The sequence below is a fragment of the Lepidochelys olivacea genome, assembly GCF_965140295.1.
Source record: "Lepidochelys olivacea isolate rLepOli2 genome assembly, chromosome: 10".
NCBI lineage: Eukaryota > Metazoa > Chordata > Testudines > Cheloniidae > Lepidochelys > Lepidochelys olivacea.
In genome coordinates, this window is record NC_140420.1 from 84,669,057 (window position 1) to 84,690,400 (window position 21,344).

Consider the following 21,344-nt stretch of genomic DNA (forward strand, 5'->3'; position numbering starts at 1 on the left):
TAGCCTTGTGGCACCGTCCCCCGTGTAGCCATGGTTACCAGGTCTCATGGTCGCCCAAGCTGCCCATCTCCTCAGGGTGCGGTGGGGTCGGGGTGGAGGGGAGCACCCCAGTGAACTGTGCGATGGCAGCACCGTGTCCCCACATCAGCACTGGCGCTCAGGGGCAGGAACTGGGTCAGGAGGGTCCCAGGCCCTGAACTCCTGGCCTCTGGATCTGGGAATCCCAGGCATGGGGGAAGCAGCCATGACTCTAAGGTCCCAGAAGTGGTGCAAGGATCTCTGGCCCTCCCAGCACTGAGCCCCGGCACAGAGGGGATGAGTCTGTGCCTTGAGAGACCCTGCCCCAGGCCTGCTGAGCAGCAGTCAGCTGGAGGGGAGGGGGTCGGCTAGGCAGGGTCATGTTTGTGCTGGGTCTCTCCAGTTCTGCCCCAGGGCTGCAGGCCAGCCCCTGTGATCCAGCACTGCCGGCAGCTGCCTGTCTTTATGGCAGGAGAGACGAGGCGGGTGAGGTAATATCTTCTACTGGACCAACTTCTGGTGGGGAGGCAAGAAGCTATGGAGCCACCCAGTGCTTCTCCAGGCCTCCCTGGTGGGAAGAGATGGGTTTGCAGAAGTAGTTAGCCTGTTAACAGAGGCCTGTTAACATCTCTGCAGTCTGAGGGCAAAAAAGGGGGGGCTCAGTGGGCTACAGATCATTGTAAGAAGCCGTAAATCCAGGTCTGTTCAGTCAGTGATTGTCAGTGTCTAGCAGAGTGATGACTCTGAGCCCCCCGGCTCACCTTTGGAGAGCATTGGGCAGGTTTCCGCGGCGGCTGAGGACTGAGTGGCAGCCAGTCCTCACTTTGTCTGCTTTCCCCACATAGTTAACATAAGAACATCAGAACGGCCACACTGGGTCAGACCAAAGGTCCATCTAGCCCAGTATCCCTGTCTTCCAACAGCGGCCAATGGCAGGTGCCCAGAGGGAATGAACAGAACAGGGAGTCATCAAGTGATCCATCCCCTGTCACCCATTCCCAGCTTCTGGCAAACAGAGGCTAGGGACACCATCCCTGCCCATGCTGGCTAATAGCCATTGGTGGACCTGTCCTCCAGGAACATATCTAGTTCTTTTTTGAACCCTGTTATAGTCTTGGCCTTCACAACATCCTCTGTCAAGGAGTTCCACAGGTTGACTATGCGTTCTGTGAAAAAATACTTCCTTTTGTTTGTTTTAAACCTGCTGCCTGTTAATTTCATGTGGTGACCCCCAGTTCTTGTGTTATGAGCAGTAAATAACACTTCCTTATTTACTTTCTCCACACCAGTCATAGTCTTATAGACCTCAATCATATCCCCACTGTAGTCGTCTCTTTTCCAACATGAAAAGTCCCAGCCCCATTAATCTCTCCTCATATGGAAGCCGTTCCATACCCCTAATAATTTTTGTTGCCTTTTTCTGAACCTTTTCCAATTCCAATATATCTTTTTTGAGATGGGGCGACCACATCTGCCCGCAGTATTCAAACTGTTACACCTGGTGGTTAAGGAGGCTGGTCACAGTGGGCCTGTGTATAGTGTGGGGGGGATTACATTAGGAGCCCAGGACAAGGCTTCCCTCCCGTTCCCAGGCAGGCTGCGGACAGCGTGGGGCACTGGCAGGGGTAGGACAAGTGCAAAGGGAGGAGCTTGGGAGCAGGCTGCCTAACGCTCCCCCGGCCCACAGCCAGTGCCAGCCTGTGCCGAAGGGCCCAGAGCTGACCTCCCCCCATACCCGCTTGGCAGAGGGGGAAGGACTGAGGCTAAATAGGCAGCGCTGGGGGCGAGAGGGCAGGGTTCTGGGTGCGTGCACCAGCATGGGCTCTGCCCACTCAGCCAGGCTCTCTCTGGACAGTGGGTGTATAAGGATAAAACCCAAGCCAGGCTCACTCCTTGCGGCTGCTCTCTCCTCCCCAGGGCTGCTGTGAAACCTTCTCCCCCACTCAGTCTCACCCGGCCAAGTGCCACTGGAAGGACACGTGCCTGTCACCTCCTCTCTGGCTGGGGGGCTGTGCAGCTTTCTGCAGCAACAGCTGGGCCCAGTGCATGAACCACTCCTGTGCCAGCCCTTGCAGCGAGATCCCATCAGACGGGAGCATTGTGCTCAGCCAGTCTGACCTGTCCAGCCCAGGCCAGAGACCCCCTGCAGCAGTCCCTGCACCTGTCCAGCCCAGAGCCTGTCATCTGCATACTTTACCAGCAGTGGTTTTAGGTTCCTTCCAGGTCATCGAGAAAGCTAGTGAATAGCACTGGACCAAGACCGGCCCCCTGCAGAGCCCCGCTAGCCACAACCCAACTGGATGGTGAGTTCCCATTTACAATTACTTCTTGAGAATTGTCAGTCAGCCAGTTCTGACTCCATTTAACAAGGTGTGATGAAGTGAGACTGTTCTTAATGTTTCCTCTGAATACTGTAGGGGTGCCTCAGTCTCCCCTAGGCATTTCTTAAGTCTCTAGGTGGTGGGATAAGGGGGTGTAATTGTTGCAGAGCAAAAGGCCAATGTACATAAATGGCCGAAACTCTGTCTCCTGGCCATTGATGGCTGGGGCCCTTCCCCCCTGCAAGGTGAGAGCTAAAGGGTTGGAGAACAAAGGAATCCAGAGACCTCCTGGCCCCGGAAAGGGACAAAGCCCGGAGGAGGAGGGGTGGAGAGTGAATCAGCTGGGACTGGCTGGAAACGTGAAGGGCAGACGTGGTTGTCTGGCTCACTGCCCCCCAGAATGGACCCGGCTGGGGGGTCCTGTTCTCTGTACCTACAAACTCTGTTTTAGACCATGTTCCTGTCGTCTAATAATCCTTCTGTTTTACTGGCTGGCTGAGACTCCCGTCTGACTACGGAGTTGGGGGGCAGGACCCTCTGGCTTCCCCAGGACCCTGCCTGAGTGGACTGGCTGTGGGAAGCGCATGGAGGGGCAGAGGAGGCTGAATGCTCCGAGGTCAGACCCAGGAAGGTGGAAGCCGGGTGAGCTGCGTGTCCTGCAGACAGGCTGCTCCCTGAGAGGAGACTTCCCCAGAGTCCTGCCTGGCTTTATGGGGAGCCGTTCCAGAGCATCGCCCAGGGACTCCGGGACACATGGGCTGTATAGATTTTGTATCGAGCTAATTTTGTAATCAGCATGTTGTGTGGTACTAAGACAAATACCTGAAGGAACCCTGAGCAATCTCGTGTCAGCACAGTCACCTTGAACCCAACGTATACTCTCATCCGAGTGCGACAGCAGGTTTCTTTGACACGCAGTGTTGTCTATTAAAACCATGTCAAGTGGCATTAGTTGTGCTGCCCTCCCCATATTCTTTCCCGAGTGTGTCCCAGGTCAGTTCCACGCTCTGTGATCCCTGTCACACTGGCTGGCTGTAATTATCCAGCTTGTCCCAGTTATGCTTTTGAAATATTGGCACAGTCATTTCCTCCCCGTGTTGCAGGGTTTGTGAAGTCCCTCCAGGCCTGGCACAGAGAGCTGCCCAGCCAGCACCGGGGCGTGGATATCCAGTCCTGCTGATCACAGCATGGCCAGCTTTAGTCGCTGCTGTTTAACTTTCTGTCAGAACCCAGGGCCTTGCATTATCACTGTGAGCATGACACCCAGCACCTGCCCTTTGCCAGTCACACGGACAGACGCCCCCTGCCCACTCGTGTCCCAGGGGATTGCCTCTCCCAGAGAACCTCAGCCCCCCCCAGCCAGGGTGGGACAAGGGCCTTGTGAACTGCGCTGGCTAGTTAGGTTCTCTGACGGTGGTGCCGAGCAGGACTGACGGCCTACACAGGGGCTGTTCTGGCAGCAAGTGCGGGAACCCTTTGCAAAGTCTGAGGAGCCAGGATGTCAGCAGGAGGCTCCCAGCCCCGTTAGATCATATATACGCTGATCTCCTGCCCCAGCGACACTCGCTGCCTCCTGTCAGCCGTCATTACCACAATCCCCCCACCGGGCACCGGGCTCATGGAGTCAGGACGCGGCCTGCAGCACATCTGGGCTGCTGAGATCTTGCCAACTCAGCCAAATCATTGGAGCCGGTTCAGCCTTCCCTACATAGAAACAAGTGATTCTGCACATTGCCAGCAAATGAGTCAGGGCAGCTGGGCTGGCTAGTTCTCGCTCCCCCTAAGCCAGAGTCGGACTGGGACGGGACACCATTCCAGAGCAGCTGCAGGAATCTCTGTACCAGACCTTCACCTCGCCTGACCCCGAGCGAACATGAACTCTGAGTCACAGGCCCCTGGGGGGCAGGGCTCCCCCCAGAGCTGCAGAGGAAACGTCAGGAGGATGGTGGGATCCCTGGGTATGAGGCCTGTCTCTAACCACTAGACGGTGCTGCCTCCAATGAGCTCTGCAGGCAAAGCTATTTGCCAGAGGTGAGGGGCCGTGCTTTCGGCAGCCCCAGGGCCAGAGAACCAGAGCTGGAACATGAATTAGCTGGCAACAAGCCCACCCGCAGAGGGGGCTGCCCAGAGGAGGGGGGCCCAGCTTTCTGATAAGCAACTGGATTAACATGATCTAGCACAGAGCCCCTGGGTGCCTGCCAGCTTTAAACGTCAAAGGGGGAGACCAGAGCCGGCAGCAGCCTCCCCGCCACCTCCCAGGGGGCCGCGTATTTCAGCCCAGTCCCCTCCCCATCCCTAGCTTCACCAGAATTTTCCTGAGCCCATTATGTTCCTGGGCTGGAGACAAGACGCAGGCCCAAGGCACAGCCCCCCTCCCCATAGCTCAGGGCTTCCCCACCAGGCTGCATGTTAGCAACCTTCCTTGCCCCGTGTGGCAGCACAGGCTTGTGTATGTGGGACCCCACCCACACTGGGCCCCAGTGACCTGCCACTGAGCTGCACCTCCACGGCCCCTCTCCCGTGGCCAGCTGCACGCAACAACCGGCGGTGTCCCTGGGAACTGGTGAGCTGCTCAGCTGCAGCCAGCCCCAGACAAGCCGTCCAGTGGCAACCCCTCGCACAGGGCACGCTGCACAGTGACTCCCCACCCCGGTGCGGTCCATGCAACAGCCACCCCACCCCACAGCCCTGGGAGCTCCCTGGCCTGCGTGTTGCTCCAACCCCCATGAAGGGGCAAAGGCCAAGGACATGGCCGCTCTTACAGTGCGGGAGGTTTTCCTGAGGTTGGATCTAAACCTGCTCTTCTGTAGTTTGAACCCACTGCCTCTTGTCCCGCCCTCTGTGGCAAGAGAGAACAAATTTCTCCATCTCTTTCATGGCAGCCTTTCAAGTATCTGAAGACTGCGATCCTGTCTCCCCTTAATCTCTTCTTCTCCAGACCGAACATACCCAGTTCCTTCAGCCTTTGCTCGTATGGCTGCATTCCTTCCCTTTGTCATCTTTGTCGCTAGCCTTGCCTCGGGATCCTTTCCAGCATGGGCAGCAGGTATTGTAGGCAACCTGCCTCCCCAAACAGCCGGCCGTGGCTCCGCCTCCAGCCCAGCCTTCCTCCTGCAGGGACTTGGGGCTGCCTGGTGCTAGGCCGTGCAGCACTCAGGGGCTGGCCACCCGAGCACCGGGACTGAGGGCCGCCGGGACACCCAGGGCCGGGAGCGCAGCATCCGTGCTGCCCGGCCACCCGCAGCGCCGAGGCTGTGGGCACTGTGGACATGCCACACAGGGGCTGTGGGCACCGAGGCTGGGGCCTCGCCCTCAGGCTGTCCAGGCGCTGGGGCCGGGGGGGTGGGGGCGCAGTGGGGGTGCTTTCGGCTCCTGCAGAGAAGGGAAAGGTGTCACGGAGTCCCCGGGTGATGCTCTGGAACGGCTCCCTACAGAGCCAGTCAGGACTCTGGGGAAGTCTCCTCTCTGGGAGCAGCCTGTCTGCAGGACACACAGCTCACCCGGCTCCACCTTCCTGGGTCTGACCTCGGAGCATTCAGCATCCTCTGCCCCTCCGTGCGCTTCCCACAGCCAGTCCACCTAAGTGGGGTCCTGGAGAAGCCAGAGGGTCCTGCCCCCCAACTCCGCAGGCAGACGTGACTCTCAGCCAGTCGGGGAAACAGAAGGTTTATTAGACGACAGGAACATGGTCTAAACCAGAGCTTGTAGGTGCAGAGAACAGGACCCCTCAGCTGGGTCCATTTTGGGGGGCAGTGAGCCAGACAACCCCGTCTGCCCTTCACTCCTCGTCCCCAGCCAGCCCCAAACTGAAACTCCCTCCAGCCCCTCCTCCTCTGGGCTTTGGCCCTGTCCCGGGCCAGGAGGGCACCGGATTCCTTTGTTCTCCAACCCTTTAGCTCTCACCTTGCAGGGGGGAAGGGCCAGGCCATCAGTTGCCAGGAAACAGGGTGTCGGCCATTCTCTGTGTCCAGACCCCTGCACACACCTGCCCTCTAGGGCTCTGCAAGGATCACACACCCTTATCCCACCCCCTAGATATTTAAGGACTGCATAGGGGGTGCTTTCGGCTCCTGCAGGGGAGGGAAAGGTAGAAGGGGGGAGGGGCAGGGTCTTGGGCACAAGGGATGAGGCCAGCGGTTAGCCTCTCTGGACAGCCGGATCACTGACTGCCCATGGTTTCCAGTTTCTCCACGTCCTTTCTATGCATTGGTGAGCGATGCTGGACACAGTTCTCCAGCTGAGCAGAGCGAAACTATCTCCTCCCGTGACTTGCATGCTCTGTACCTCTGTCAATGCAACCTCAAATTGCATTGGCTTTTTTGCAACAGCATCGCATTGCTGACTCATGTCGAGGTTGCGATCCACCCCAACTCCCAGATCCTTCTTAGACGTGCTGCTGCCAGGCCAGTTCTCCCCCACTCTGGAATTGTGCGTTTGGTTTTTCTTCCCAAAGTGGAGCATCTCACATTGGTCCTTGTTGAATGTCGTTGTGTTGTCAATAGCCCAGGTCTCCAATTGATCCGGATCCCTCTGAATTTTAGCTCTGTTCTCCAAAGTGTTGGCAACCCTCTCCCCAGCTTTGTGTCACCTGCAGACTTCATCAGCGTGCTCTCTAGTCCTCCGTCCAGGGCATTAATAAAGATCCTAAATCACACCGGGCCCAGAACTGATCCCTGTGGAACCCCACTGGAGACCTCCCTCCAACCTGACCTCATTCCATTCCTAGTCACTCTTTGTCTGTGGTTGTTTAACCAACCATGTGTCCGCTTAATGGTAGTTCTGCTGAGCCCACATTTCTCCAGCTTACTTGTCACAATGTCCTGTGGGACTGTGTCCAAAGCCTGGCTGAAGTCCAGCCTCTCTCCTTCCGAACCACTAGGCAGAGGCAGGGGGCTCTTGGTGGAGAAGTAGCTGTAGAACTCCCTGCCGTTGGAGATCTGACGGACCAGAGCCTTGCAACATTGGGGTGTCCACACAAAACGCACCCCTGCCCTAACCTTCCCCAGTGCCAGATGCTGCCCGGGAGCGACACAGCCAAGGGGCTCTACAGCAAGCTGGACCCAGGCTCTGGGGTGAGGCCCCTGGAGCTGCAGCAGCATCAGAGAGATGTTCACGTGCCAGATGGTTCGCTGAACTCAGAATGGACGTGAGGGACCTGCTCAGCCAGTCACTCAGCCTTGTTCTTTGACATTACAGTCAGCATATTTCATGCTGGCCCCTGGTTTGGAGCTTTCTGCGCACACCATCCGCTGGCACATGCAGGCTTCCCACCTGTAGAGATGCCTGGGGCAGCAGCTCTCTGAGAGAGATGGTTTCAGGCTCTCTGCAGACTCAGGCAGACCTCCCTCCATTGCATACAAGTGGGTCATGCTTTTTAACTTCCCTTTGCAACCACAAGGGCTAGAAATGCTGATGAGTTTCTGGAGCTGACTGTGCAGCAGGGGGCGAGTATTGTGGGCATGGAGTCCCACATGGGACAGGAGGACTGGTGATGCAGACTGCAATCTGTACAAGGGCAGAGGGAGAATGACCCTCTCCTTGCAAATGCCAGCTGCAGCCCATGGGGTGGTCTAGTTGAAGAGGCATCCCCTGATGTCTCTGGAGGTAGAACCTTTCCTTGCAGTGAGAGGGATGGGGCTCCTGGACCTGCCATGGAGTGACGTCCCATAACCCATCTCTGGGCTCTCACCCAGACACGAGATGCCTGCTTTCTGCGCCTGGAGCTTGCTGCGGTCCCAGGAGCAGGAGTGTTTGCAAGTCTCCTGCTCTGGCTTGCAGCTGCCTCCCAGACAAGCCCACGCTTCCTGCTTGCCAGAGCCTGCGCTGTGGCTAGCCCTGCCGTTCCTCGCCCCGCTGTCAGGGGCTCGCTCACGCACCCCCAGAACGCTGGACGTTCCGGTACTCCTGGGAACGGTGGGATCCCGCGCCGGCCGTGTGACCTCTTGTGCACGGTGTGTGCGAGGTCACGCCAGCAGTGCACTCCGCCTCCCCCGTCCCACACCAGACGAAGCCACGGACAGGGGACAACCCTGAGGAATGTGGGTACCCAGCTGAGGGTGGGCGAACGCCCTGCTGCCTTGTTACGCTGGCCGGCTAGCACACAGAGGGCCCCCGACTAGCCAGTCTGCCCTGCCCGGGATCCCTGCTCCCAGCCTGAGCAGAGGTTTGGGACAGAGCCCCCAGGCCCAGGCCGGGATGGAGAATCCGCCCCAGGGGACACTGGCCCACTCCAGTCCGGCTCTGCCCGCTCCTGTCCCCAGGGCTCCCGGGGCAGCGCTCCAGGGCGCCCTCCCGCCTTCTCTCCCAGCTTTTCTGGGGCTGCCCAGAGCAGGGGCTTGGGACGGAGCCCTGCGGGTGACCCCCGCCTCGCCCCGGCCCGGCCCGGCCCGGCGAGCCCCTGAGCACGGGGCGGGGCCCAGCCTGGCCCCAGCTGCCGAGGTGCGGGGGGCTGGCGAGCCCGGGCGGGGTCTGCGGCGAGCCCGGCCGCCCCTCGCTCTCGGGCTGGGGGCCGCGCAGACCCCGCCCCGCCGGGCAGGAGGCGGCGCGGAGCCGAGCCGAGCCGAGCCGAGCCGGGGGCTCCCACCGGGGACATTCCCGCCCGGGCAGCGGGGCCGGAGGCGTCCGAGCTGGTGAGGACCCGGGTGGGGGGGCTGTCTGTGCAGGGGGCTGGTGTGAATGTGGGGCTGTGTGCAGCGGCTGTATGGGGGGGGCTGTCTGTGCCGGGGGATGTGTGTGGGGCTGGTGTGGATGGGGGTGTGCAGTCACTGTATGTGTGGGGCTGGTGGCTGTGGGGGGGCTGCTGTGGATGTGGGGTCTATGTGTGCAGCGGCTGTATGGGGGGCGCTGTGTGTGCAGGGGGCTGTGTGTGGGGCTGGTGTAGGTGTGGGGCTGTGTGTGCAGGGGGCTGTGTGTGGGGCTGGTGTAGGTGTGGGGCTGTGTGTGCAGGGGGCTGGGTGTGGGGCTGGTGTAGGTGTGGGGCTGTGTGTGCAGGGGGCTCTGTGTGGGGCTGGTGTAGGTGTGGGGCTGTGTGTGCAGGGGGCTGGGTGTGGGGCTGGTGTAGGTGTGGGGCTGTGTGTGCAGGGGGCTCTGTGTGGGGCTGGTGTAGGTGTGGGGCTGGGTGTGCAGGGGGCTGGGTGTGGGGCTGGTGTGGATGGGGGTGTGCAGTCACTGTATGTGTGGGGCTGGTGTAGGTGTGGGGCTGGGTGTGTGGGGCTGGTGTAGGTGTGGGGCTCTGTGTGGGGCTGGTGAAGGTGTGGGGCTGGGTGTGGGGCTGGTGTAGGTGTGGGGCTGTGTGTGTGGGGCTGGTGTAGGTGTGGGGCTGTGTGTGCAGGGGGCTGGGTGTGGGGCTGGTGTGGATGGGGGTGTGCAGTCACTGTATGTGTGGGGCTGGTGTAGGTGTGGGGCTGTGTGTGCAGGGGGCTCTGTGTGGGGCTGGTGTAGGTGTGGGGCTGGGTGTGCAGGGGGCTGGGTGTGCAGGGGGCTGGTGTAGGTGTGGGGCTGGGTGTGTGGGGCTGGTGTAGGTGTGGGGCTCTGTGTGGGGCTGGTGAAGGTGTGGGGCTGGGTGTGGGGCTGGTGAAGGTGTGGGGCTGGGTGTGGGGGGCTGGTGTAGGTGTGGGGCTCTGTGTGGGGCTGGTGAAGGTGTGGGGCTGGGTGTGGGGCTGGTGTAGGTGTGGGGCTGTGTGTGCAGGGGGCTGTGTGTGTGGGGCTGGTGTAGGTGTGGGGCTGGGTGTGCAGGGGGCTGGGTGTGCAGGGGGCTGGTGTAGGTGTGGGGCTGGGTGTGCAGGGGGCTGGGTGTGCAGGGGGCTGGTGTAGGTGTGGGGCTGTGCGTGCAGGGGGCTGTCCGGGGCTGGGTGTGCAGGGGGCTGGTGTGGACGTGGAGGCGGTGCGTGCAGGGGGCGGTGCGTGCAGGGGGCTGGGGGAGCTCTGGGGGGTATATCTGTACCTCTGACTGTGAGGCTGAGGGCCTGGAAGCGTTCCCCTGCCCTGTGTTCTCTGTGCAGCTTGTGGCTCTGCAGTGGGGCCTGTGGTGGGTGTGTCAGTCTGTCTGTCTGGATCCCAGGGAAATCCTGGGACTACCCCCCAGCACTCACCTGATGGTAACCATGGAGACAGCCAGAGAGGAAAGGGGGGGGACTGATTCCAGATACCCGTGTGTCGGTGCAGAGCACCCCCCTCCCCACACATCTGTACCAGGGCCCAGCGGCCTGATCCCCTCTTCCCTTGTCCTGGAGAGAGCGTTTGAATGGGGGGTGCCGCAAGCCCCAGCTGGCGCAGGGGGAGCCCTGGGCATACACACAGTGGTTGTCAGGACCTGCGCGTTACCAGTTTGTACATGGCACCGGTTAGATACAGGGCATGACAGCATGAGGTGTAGTGAGTGTGTCAAGCCTGAGAAGAGTTGCTGACACAGAATCGCGACCCATCCTTTGTGTCACAGGGAGCCAGTGCAGGGCCTTGAGTGGACATGGTGAGCACCACGGGCAAGGGGCCTGCTCTGAGCAGCTGATGGGTGTTGGGGAAACCAGCGAGCGGGAGGCTACACCCGCCAAAACAAGGGCAGGACGTGGCTGGGCTGGACGGTCCCGTGGGGTGGGCTCCGTGTGTAACCCCAGAGTGGTTTCTGTTTATTTGTTTCGGTGGGTGGAGACAGGTGCTGCCTGGAGGCCAGTATTGGGGGTATGTGGGGTGATGTTCCCAACAGGCTCCCTTCCAACGTGCAGCTACCATGTTAGCCTCTCCCCAGAGCAGCAGCTGCTGTTTACGAGTGGACGCGAGTGTATCCCATGCGGTGCCCTGAGCCTGGCGAGAGAGCAATGCCCCAGCGTCCAGCCATCGCCAGCCCTGCCCATCTAAACACAAGAGCCCCTGCGGGGCCTGGTTCAGAGTGCGTTTCCTCTCCTCTTACCCAGCTGCCTGGAAATCCCTCCTGGGCCCCAGACTGACAAGGGGCTGAGGGCTGGAAAGCAGCAGAGGCTGGTCTCCCCTCCCTTTCCCTCTCCTCCTTCACCGTTAAGTCCTTTTCCACCAGGGCAGCTCATTTAATTGTTCAGATCAAGCACTCCTCATGCTGAACATCGAGCTCTGAGTGCGTGTGTGTCTGTGTGCGTGCATGTCATCTCTGCACACGGGTGTCTGGGTCCCCGGGGTGTGCACATGTGCCAAACCCTTCCTCCCCCCAACCCCACAGGATGGGGAAGCTGCACACAGGGTGGGCAGTGTAGCTGTGAGCTCGCACGCCCACAAGCCATTACCTACGCTGCCTGGGTGTGTGAGACTGACCAGGAACATGTGGCCTTGCACATGTGTGTGAATGCCTGGCCTGTGCCATGCATGCTGCATCTGTGCCAGGAACCCTTGCTTCTGCTGCCCCCTTCCCCCCCCACGCCCACAGGGGAGGAGATAAATGGGAGCTTGTGGTAGGCAGGCCTCTGGCTGCCAGCAGCTGGGACCAGACCCGACTCAGAGGGAGCAAGTTTGAGGTGGGGGGCTGCTCCTGGCAGTCTGCAGCAAGCTCTTACGGGGGTAGGCCTCTGCACCCGCTCGGGTGAGATTGTTACTGGAGTGCACGTGGTACATCCCCTCCCCTCCCACACACGGTGCTGCCCATCACGGTGCCCAGACCTCGGCTGGAGGAACAGGATCTGCAGCTAGCCTGGGAGGGAAGGGGCAGGCAACCCCCTGCTCCCTCCCCCCTCAACCCCAGGCCCCTGTCGCGTCCTGTCACCACCCTCCCCCACTTCCTATTGGCTCCCTCTCCTGCCAACCCTTAGCACCCCTCTTCCTGCTTTCAGACTAGACCCCCCCAGCCCCAGGAGAGGCCCATTGGGGAGGGGTCAGAGGGCATGGGGAAGCCTGTGGCTTCCAGCTGAACAGGCCGCAGTGGCCAGGCACACCCGTGTCTGTGATGTCACACCCACTCCCACAGCAGCGCGTGGTGATGTCACAGTCCCCAGGTCCCATGGCCGAGGGTGCTCCCTCCTGACTGGCTGCTCTCGCTCTCTCTAATAATGATGCCATCAAGGGAGGGGAAAAACCAACAGCAGCCGAGGGTGACAATGGGGGGCGGGTCCGAGTTGCTGAGGGTGAAATCCCCTCGGTGCCAGGGTCAGGGTCCTGCCCTGGCGTCTCCAGGGGCTGCGCGGGCTCCTGGGGGTTGGACCTCACTCCAGCCTCATGCTCGGAGCTGGACCCCCACCACACCAGCCCCTCCCTTTGCAGCACCCCTCAACTCTGCGATGGGGCCCATGCCCCCGCTGCAGGGGAGTCGGTCCCTGCGGAACCAGGGCCCGCTATGATGCTGGTGAGGCAGCACCCTCCCCCTTGCAGTGTTTCAGTGGGCTAAGGGCCCGTAAGGTGGGGCAGGGAGGGACTGAGCAGCCAGTCCCCTAGGAGCACAGAGCTCGGGAAGGAAGAGAAGTAGCTATTTGGTAAACAAAGCAGGTGACCCGGGAGAGCGAGGGCCCAGAACTGAGGCAGGAGCTGCAGGAAAGGACAGAACGGTACTCCCCCCTCGGTCTTTCCTCTGCCTTTCACTCTCCTCTGGCCTCAGCTCCTCACCCCACGGGGCTGGGGCCTGGGATCCTTGCACCAGCCTGAGCCCGGGAATTCTTGGCAACCACAAATAGGGGCACTTCTCTCACTCATGTTGCCATGGCAAAATGTCACTGTCATTACTAACTTGTTGCCATGGTAACCTCCAGAGGAATCCGGGTGGTTCTCCAAAGGGCCCCTGCACATTCCCCTCCCCTCCCCCGCTGAGCTCCAGCACCTTCTGGGCCCGTGAGTCCCAGCCCCCAATGTCTGGAGCCAGGGAGGTGAAATGGCAGCAGGGCTGGGCAGCTGGCTCATGGCACAGTGACAGTGGTGAGGGCAGATCAGGCACCACAAGCATCCCTTCCCCTGTCCTGCCTGAGGGGCCCAATGTCCAGGCTCTGGCCCTGACAGCATCCATCTCCTGCCTAGGGAGGGACCGAGCTGGGCTCAAAGCCAGGGCGCTCCGGGACAAAGCAGGCGCCACAGAGGTTGGGTCGTGGCGGTCGTGCCATGGGGCTGTCCCGGAGCTGCGCCCGAGTGGGGCTGTGAAGGATCCCGTCCATGTGGGCCCTGCTGGGAGCTCGTCCCATTGGAACAGGCCAGTGCAGGACTTCGCTGTTCCCGGGGGGCTGGGGCCGCAGTGCCAGGCCGACACAGGGGGCCTGGTTGGCACCTTTCAGTGGCGCTCTGGACTCCCTTAGCCACAAGGGCAAGAAAGCGTCTGCAGGGCAGGAGTTCCTGGGCCCATCCTGGAAGAGGAAGAAACCTGCCCATGTGCAGGGAGGGTATGGCAGGCTTCTCTTCTCCATCCGCACTTGGTGTGGGATCATTGGCACTGCTGGGGAAGGCTCAGTGAGGGCAGGCCGAGCCCATCCTCCCCCCGATGGGCTGTGAACACGCTGGGCAGGCAGGCCATGGGGCCAAGGCCTCTGTGACGGATCATTCAGTCTGTATCAAAGGCCAGAGAACTTCCCCAAATAATTCCTGGAGCAGAGCTGTTAGAATCCTGATTTAAACTGCTCCATGAGGGAGAATCCATCTTGACCACAGTAAATTGTCCAAGTAGCTAATTACTCGGACCATTGAAAATTTATGCTTTATTTCCATTCTGAATTTGTCTAGTTTCAACTTCCAGCCATTGGCTCATGTTAGATCTTTCTCTGCTAGACTGGAGCCCGTTATTAAAGATTTGTTCCCCAGGTAGATACAGACTCTGATGCTTCTCAGATCTGCTCGAGACATGGATCCAGGCACTTCCCAGCCTTCTCTTGGGTAAGCTTCTTAAGCCACAAGGCTTCTTTTCCAGCCCCTGGATCAGCTTCCAGTTAGTCTGTATTCGCAAAAAGAAAAGGAGTACTTGTGGCACCTTAGAGACTAACCAATGTATTTGAGTATAAGCTTTCGTGAGCTACAGCTCACTTCATCGGATGCATGTAGCTCACGAAAGCTTATGCTCAAATAAATTGGTTAGTCTCTAAGGTGCCACAAGTCCTCCTTTTCTTTTTGGATCAGCTTTGTGGCCCTCCTTTGAATTCTCTCCAGCATTTTTCCCACCTGCTTGAAGTGCAGCGACACCTAGTCCCAATTACAGCCTCACCAGGGCTGCCTACAGAGGCCAGCTCACTTCACCACTTCTACCTAGTATTTGTACAGCTAAGGATGAGGCATTCCCAGGCAGCTTGGCTCTCGCCGGGGCACAAGGCTGCTCTTAGGGAGGAGGCAGTTCTCAGGGGATCTCTGTAGCAGCAGCAGCCTCCCTGGAAGCAGTTACCTCCCTGCGGTGCTGGAGCGTGAAGGGCTGCAGGCGCCAAGCTCATCCTGTGGTGACTTGCATAGCTTCGGACACTGGCCAGTGTGGCCAGTTCCTTGGGCCCTTGTGTGAAGAGCAGGCAGCAGGTGAACAGCAGCTCTCCAAACATACCAGGTGGCCGGTGGGTTCTGAATCTTCCAGGTGCCCATCCCCATGGTGTCTAGGCCCTGGCTCTGGGGCATGGTTTCCTCTCACTCTCCCAGCTGCCCAAAATCATTTTTAAATTCAGTCAATAGAATAAAGTTCTATAGTTCAAGAAGGCTCTGGTGTTAGCAATGGTATTAGAGAGGAAGAGAGGTCACCCTGCTGGGGTCCTACCTGGCACCGACAGGGCACTGCTTAGGGGGCACTCACAGCACTGGGGTCCCAGCTGGTGCTGACAGTGCACTGCTTGAGGGAAGCTCACAGCACTGGGGTCCCAGCTGGTGCTGACAGGGCACTGCTGGGGGAAGCTCACAGCACTGGGTCCCAGCTGGTGCTGACAGGGCACTGCTTGGGGGAAGCTCACGCTGCTACAGTCTTGGCTGGCATTGGCTGAACTGAAAGTAAACTAGTGTCTTGGCCAGGAATTGGTTGTTGTTCAGGCCCAGCCCGGCCCTGCCCCAGAGGCAGAGCAATAACCAGGAGCATAGGTGGGAGAGACAGGCTGGTCGAGCCAAGCACCTGGGCTCCAGGTGCCAATGGATTTACGGAGCAAAGGGGCCTATTGCCAGGGGAACCAGCTGGAGCTTGTTTGCAGCCGGGCGCTGAAAGGATGTTTTGGTCCCACACTGTGCCTGCCAGTCCTGGGCATGCTGCCAGGCTCCTCCTGGCCCTGAGCCCTGTGTGTATGGGAGTCATTCCAGCAGGGCCCTGCACCAGCTGCACTCCTCAGCCCCAGCACAGCCCAGGGGCGACCTGCACAGGGCAGGGGTGAGCGGTGGCATGAGCCATCCGTGAGCGTGCGACCCGTAGCGCACTGTCACCCCTCCTCAAGGCAGGCGTAGGAATCTAGGGCAAGCCTTCACTCAGCTGCACCAGGGATGGGGACTCAGCTGTGCCCATGTGTCCTGCCCCCTGCACAGGCAGGAGCAGATGGAAGCCCATCTTGGGAGGCAGCTGGCCGGGCAGTACATACAGAGAAACATGTTGAGTTCCCAGCTGGGCTCACAGAGCGGAGCCCAGTGCTGCCTGGGCGGCCCCCTGCCCTGGCTGTTTATTCTCTGTATTGCAGCAGGCCTAGGCTGCAGCTCTGTGTGCCAGGCGCTGCACACTCACAGCGGGGGAGATGGGCCCAGCCCCAAACTGCTCACAGTCCTGGCCCCCTCCTTTTAGTGGTGAGAAGTCCCCTGGGGCTCCTGTATGCCTGGAAAGGCACTAGCAAGGGATTGCTTTCTGGTGAGCGCGTGGCCCCGGGGCAGGGAGCTGCATGCTCTGGGGGGTGGAGGGGCCGAGCCAGAGGGCTGTGACTGCAGCAGGCATGAGCACACAGGGGGCAGCCTTGGCGCAGTGGGGGAGGTGGGTGGTGGCGGGGCTATGGGGGGTAGCACGGCGGGGTGCAGGGGGACAGAATGGGGTATGTAGGTCTAGGTCGGGTCGGCCCAGCCTCGGTCACCCCGTGAGCAGAGCGGAGCCGTGGCAGGGCTACAGGAAGGGCAGCCCCGCAGCTCGTCGTGGCCTGGGTGGCCGGGTGCCCATGCTGCTGGGGGTGCTGGGAGCATGGCCGCTGCGGCGGTGGCTGGCTGTGTGGGAAGGTGACGATGCTGCCGTGCAATGGGAGGGTGCTGTGGGGCAGGGCGTGGGGGGTACGGGTGCTGTCAGGGATGGGTACTGATGCCGGGGGCAGCGGTGCTCCCACAGTGGGGGCAAGGGGTCCTGGGGGTGTTGGCGCTGGTGGGGGGCAGCAGGGGGTGCTCGCACAGACACAGTGGGGGGAGGGGGGGCAGGCGGGGGGTGCTGTCGCAGGGGGCGCGAGAATTGACACGGGAGGGGTGCTGGCACGGGGGGGGCCGGCCAATACTGTCCCTTCCTAGGTCTGGCTGCCCGTGGGGGGTGGCCATGGGGCGGGGGATCCACGGGGGGCCGGCCGTGCCGTGGGGCCGCCCACGCTGAGCACTCTCTCCCCCTAGGTCTGGCTGCCTTCGGGGGGCAGTGGGGGCCGTGGAGCGGGCAGGGGGGCTGGGCTCTATGGGGCGGGCCGTGGGGCGGGGTTGCAGGGTGGCTGGCCGTGGGGCGGGGTTCCGGGGAGCGGGCAGGGGGCTGGGCTCTATGGGGCGGGCCGTGGGGCGGGGTTGTAGGGGGGCTGGCCATGGGGCGGGGTTCCGGGGAGCGGGCAGGGGGGCTGGGCTCTATGGGGCGGGCCGTGGGGCGGGGTTGTAGGGGGGCTGGCCATGGGGCGGGGTTCCGGGGAGCGGGCAGGGGGCTGGGCTCTATGGGGCGGGCCGTGGGGCGGGCTTGCAGGGGGGCTGGCCATGGGGCGAGGTTCCGGGGAGCGGGCAGGGGGGCTGGGCTCTATGGGGCGGGCCGTGGGGCGGGGTTCCGGGGAGCGGGCAGGGCTCTATGGGGCGGGCCGCCCACGCTGAGCGCTCTCTGCCCCTAGGTCTGGCTGCCGCAGGAGGCCCCGCCACGGCGGGCGGCGGAAAGTTTTGCAGCCGACGGACGGAGCCGGAGCCGGAGCCGGAGCCGCCCGCTGCTGGCTGCGCTGCGCTGCCCGGGAGCGGAGCCCGCCCGCCCGCCATGGGGCTCGGCCTCTCGCTCTCCCTGCTGGCCCCGGCGCTCTGGGCCCTGCTGCTGCTCTCGGCCTCCGAGGAGACGGTGCCGCGGGTCAGCCTGCACTACGGTGAGTGCGGGGGGCGGCCCCGGAGCCCGGCCCGGCCGGTGTCTCCTGCTGGGAGCTCGCCCGGCGCCGCTGGCAGGAGAACCCGCTGGAGCTGTGGGTCGTGTGGGGCCGGCAGGAGGGAGGAGGACCGGAGCGGGGGGGAGCCCCATAGGAGGTTTCTTGGGGCACTAAAGGCGCCTGGGCCGGGGCAGAGATCACAGCCGACAGGCCCCCGCCGTGTGTCCCATGCCCATCAGCAGGCAGGAGGGCAGGACCATGCACGCCCCCCTAGCCGGTGCTTTGTGGGCTCGCCAAGGGCAGAGACTTTCGCACCAGCTGCCGCACATGCAGGCAGCGCTGCCCACGTGTTGTCACAGATGTGCGCGTTTGCATGAATGATGCCTCTCCATAGCGCCTTCCATCCGCAGGCACTTCGCAAACGTCTGGCCCCAGGGACGTGTTTCCCCCGGCAGTGGAGGGGAAGCAGAAGCCCAGAGGTGGGCAGGGACTCCCCAGAGCTCCCCCAGGGAGCCAGTAGGAGAACCAGGACTGGGAGCCGGGACTCCTGGGTCTGGGCTCTGGAGCCTGGGTAGGCGTACGCTCACTTCCACGCCGGAGGCTGCTGCCCGGCCGTGTCGTGCTGTGCCAGTCAGGGCAGCGGGATGGGACCTGCTGCCTGCCTGCAGCTGAGGCCTGAATGAGCAGAGCTGGGAGCTCCAGGTGTGTGGGGGGGGAGGGCTGTCTCTGGCCTCAAAGACCCCATTGACTGCACCGTGTGGCCCAGGCCCAGAGCACTGGGAAGGAGGATGGGCAGGGCTGGGCTGGGACATGGGGATTTGTGTGGAATTGCTCCCAGTGGTGGGAACGTGGGAGCCAGGGAGATCAGAGAAACGCCTTCCCCACCCTGTGGTGTGTGATGTACGAGTCTGGTCTGGCCCAGGGCCCTAGGCCTGGCTCCTCTGGAGTGGCTGGGCTGGCAGTGGGATTGGGCTGAGGCTGCTTTCGTGGCTGTCCGCTCTACCCGTTAGCCCTGTGCTACCAGCGGTGCCCTTCGGGCCCTCGTCCCGCCCGGCTGGCGGAGTGTCCCTGGGAGGCTCAGCACAGGAGACGGGCGCCTGCTGAGGGATCTGCCCCTGCCCCGGTGGCAGCATACAGAGCATCATGCCAATCGCACCCACCTCACTGGCTCCCTTGCGTGGGCCTGGGTTACAGCAGCTTTTGGGAGTGGCTCCTGACTGCTGCTTCTAGGCCCCTCCACTGGCTCCAGGGGCAGGGGATGTGAGGGCAGGGAACAGCTTGGTTAGGGCCTGTGCACACTGGCTGGCCCCATTCTCTGGGCTGGGTTGTGGGAGCTGCAGGGTTGCAGCCCATGTGTCCTGCTGGTGGCCGATTCCCGGGGCCCAGCTCACCCCGCCAGCCTTCATTGGCCACAGCAGGAAAGTTATACACTGTAGAGACAGACCTGACCACTGATCCCGCTTGCCTGGGTCCTGCCTCCCCCTGTGGCCAGTACCTGTTGCACATGGGGAGGTGATGCTGTCAGGGGGGATCCCTCCTCACCCTGCTACCCTGGGCTGGGCCTGCAGCTTGAGAGTTCTCTGTGGACTGCGACTGTTGCTCCAGGACGTACAATTCTCTGGGACGTTCTAACCTGCCCTGCACTTGGCTCTGAGCTGAGCATGGGGACTCTTCCCTCAGTGTGGGACTGAGCGGAGTCTCAGGGGATGTCTTCCCTGCACAGTTCCCCACAGGGAGGGAGGTGTCCGGGCTCTGACATTGCCCTGAGGAGTACAGGGCTGAGCCCCTGTTGGTGCTCCAGAGAGGGAGGAATTAGGAGGTGAGGTGGTTGGGGTAGGTCAGCTGGAGGACTAAGGGGCTGGGCTTGGGGGCTGGGTGGCTGCACAGTGACGTATTTGAACTTCCCCCGTGAGGGGGCCTTCAGGGACTCCTCTGTGTAGTTTGGGCCCAGATGTCGGCGGGTTGACCCCCACTCCTTAGCTGGATAGGATTGTCCTGTCTGGCGTTTGTTGCTGATCTTAGAAAGCACCTTTCACCGGCGCTGAACTCTCTGTCGGGCTGGGAACCCAGGGCCACCCAGGGACAGTGACTAGCCCAGCTTCCCCAGCCAGGCTGGGGAGAACCTGAGAGAGCGGAGGGGGCCTGGGCTTGTGAAGGGCCTGCTTGTCCCCCCACAGGGCTGCGTGTGCTGGGGCCAGAGCCACGGTGATGTGTGTAGCACTTGCCAGCGTCCCTGTGACCTCCCCCAGGGGCCAGTGGGATGGTGCTCTGTTCTGCAACTCCGTGGTGCAATCCTGCAGCCTACGTTCTCCCTGGTGTTGAAATGCCTTGTGACACCTCTGCTAGGTGCTGAGGCTGCAAAACACCAGTGCCCTGCCTACCCCACAAGCCAGAGCATGCCTCCGAATGGTTCCTGCGTGGCAGCGTGCCAGCAGAGGGGGTGCAGCCTGGGCAGGCCCACGGTACATGCTGGCCCGTGCAGTAGGGCCAGGCAGTGGGTGTAAGTGATGGACACAGCGAAGGAAGGGGGAAGCAAGGAGAGAGCCGCTCGCAGGCAGTCAGAGCCGGGGGAGCTCCCCTGTCAGGCGGGCGAAGAGGCAGAACTGTCCCCAGCGAGGGGGTTCCAGGTAGCAGATGCTGCAGAGCAGGCTTCTGCACCCAGCATGGGGGGGCTGCCTGAAAGCCCCCAGGCCAGGCTGGAGAAGCTGGGGTGGGGGAAAGGCAGGATCTGTGTGTTTGGCTGGAGCGGGTCCAGGGAGGGGTGAATAGAGAGGGTAGCTTTGAACTGGGTCCTGGAATGGTGGGGGAGGGGAGGTGCTGGCACTTCCCTGCAAATGAGAAAGCAGGTCGCTGGGGAGGGAAGGGGTTTGCTTTCCGCTCCGCTGGGTCCCATCCTGCCTTGTTGCTGGGAGCAGAGGCTCCTCCCTAGTGCGTCCTTGCCAGGGCAGGCCATTAGTTTGCTGGGCCAGGGTGTTGCACAGGGATCCCGTCCCATGGGCAAGGCTCTGGCACGTCCGTCCTCTGTATATCATGCCCCTGCTCTCAGGCTGCGCTGTGGTGTGTCTGCCCTGGAATTGGCCTGCCAGGGCTAGGGGGAGCAGCCTGGTGGTCTGTCCTATGTGCTGATCTCTCGGGACCCTGCGTGGTTCGTGCTGGGGGCCCTGGCAGAGCTCAGCCCTGCTGGAGTTGGGGAGGGGCCAGTGCCCTGCCCTGCTCCCAGCTGCTGGGTGAGGTCGGAGCACAGGAAGCCTGTTTGCCCAGTGATCAGGGACCAGCCTAGGGCTTGGGCAGCCTGGGTTTCAATCTGTGCTCTGAGATCGGTCCTGGTACTGCAGGGATAACAGCCCTGCCCACCCCAGCAGGACGTGTGACAGTGGAACCGTTACCGATCGCAGGGTGCTCAGGGCTGTGGTGATGGGGGCGGGTGAGCAGCCAGAGCGAGGCACTGGGGACCTGCTGCAGGGAGAGCACTGCAGGGACCCACGTGCATGGGGATGGCTCCCTGCCACCCAGCGGGGTCAGACTCTGCAGCCTTTGGCAGGAGTCTGTTCCCAGTAACGCCCCAGCCTGCCATCTTGGTTTCCCTCCCGCTCTGCTGCGACCAGACCAGCAACCCATGGGTGCTCGCAGGGGACTGCTCGGCCCAGCGCTGCCCTGGGGAGGTGCTGGTGGGGGGCGCTCCCCATGGGTCCTCGCTGGCAGCTCAGACTGGACGCCATTTGCTCTGGCAGGGTGAATGCAGCAAGTTCTTACTGGCCATGTGCTATCTGGGGCTTGGTGCTCAGGGGCAGGTGCAGTGTCTGTTGTACATGGTAGCATTGAGATGCCGTGATCAGGATTGGGCCTG

General features: G+C 61.8%; 1 protein-coding gene across 1 annotated transcript in view; it reads left to right on the forward strand.

Moving 5' to 3' along the window:
* The first annotated feature begins 8,833 nt into the window (after window positions 1-8,833).
* SEMA4B (semaphorin 4B) overlaps window positions 8,834-21,344 on the forward strand; it is a 43,145-nt gene continuing 30,634 nt past the window's right edge. Inside the window, exons 1-2 of the mRNA XM_084641783.1 lie at window positions 8,834-8,968; window positions 17,261-17,500. Coding sequence (XP_084497909.1) covers window positions 17,398-17,500 — 103 coding nt within the window. The 5' untranslated portion in view covers window positions 8,834-8,968; window positions 17,261-17,397. The remainder of the gene's footprint in view (window positions 8,969-17,260; window positions 17,501-21,344) is intronic.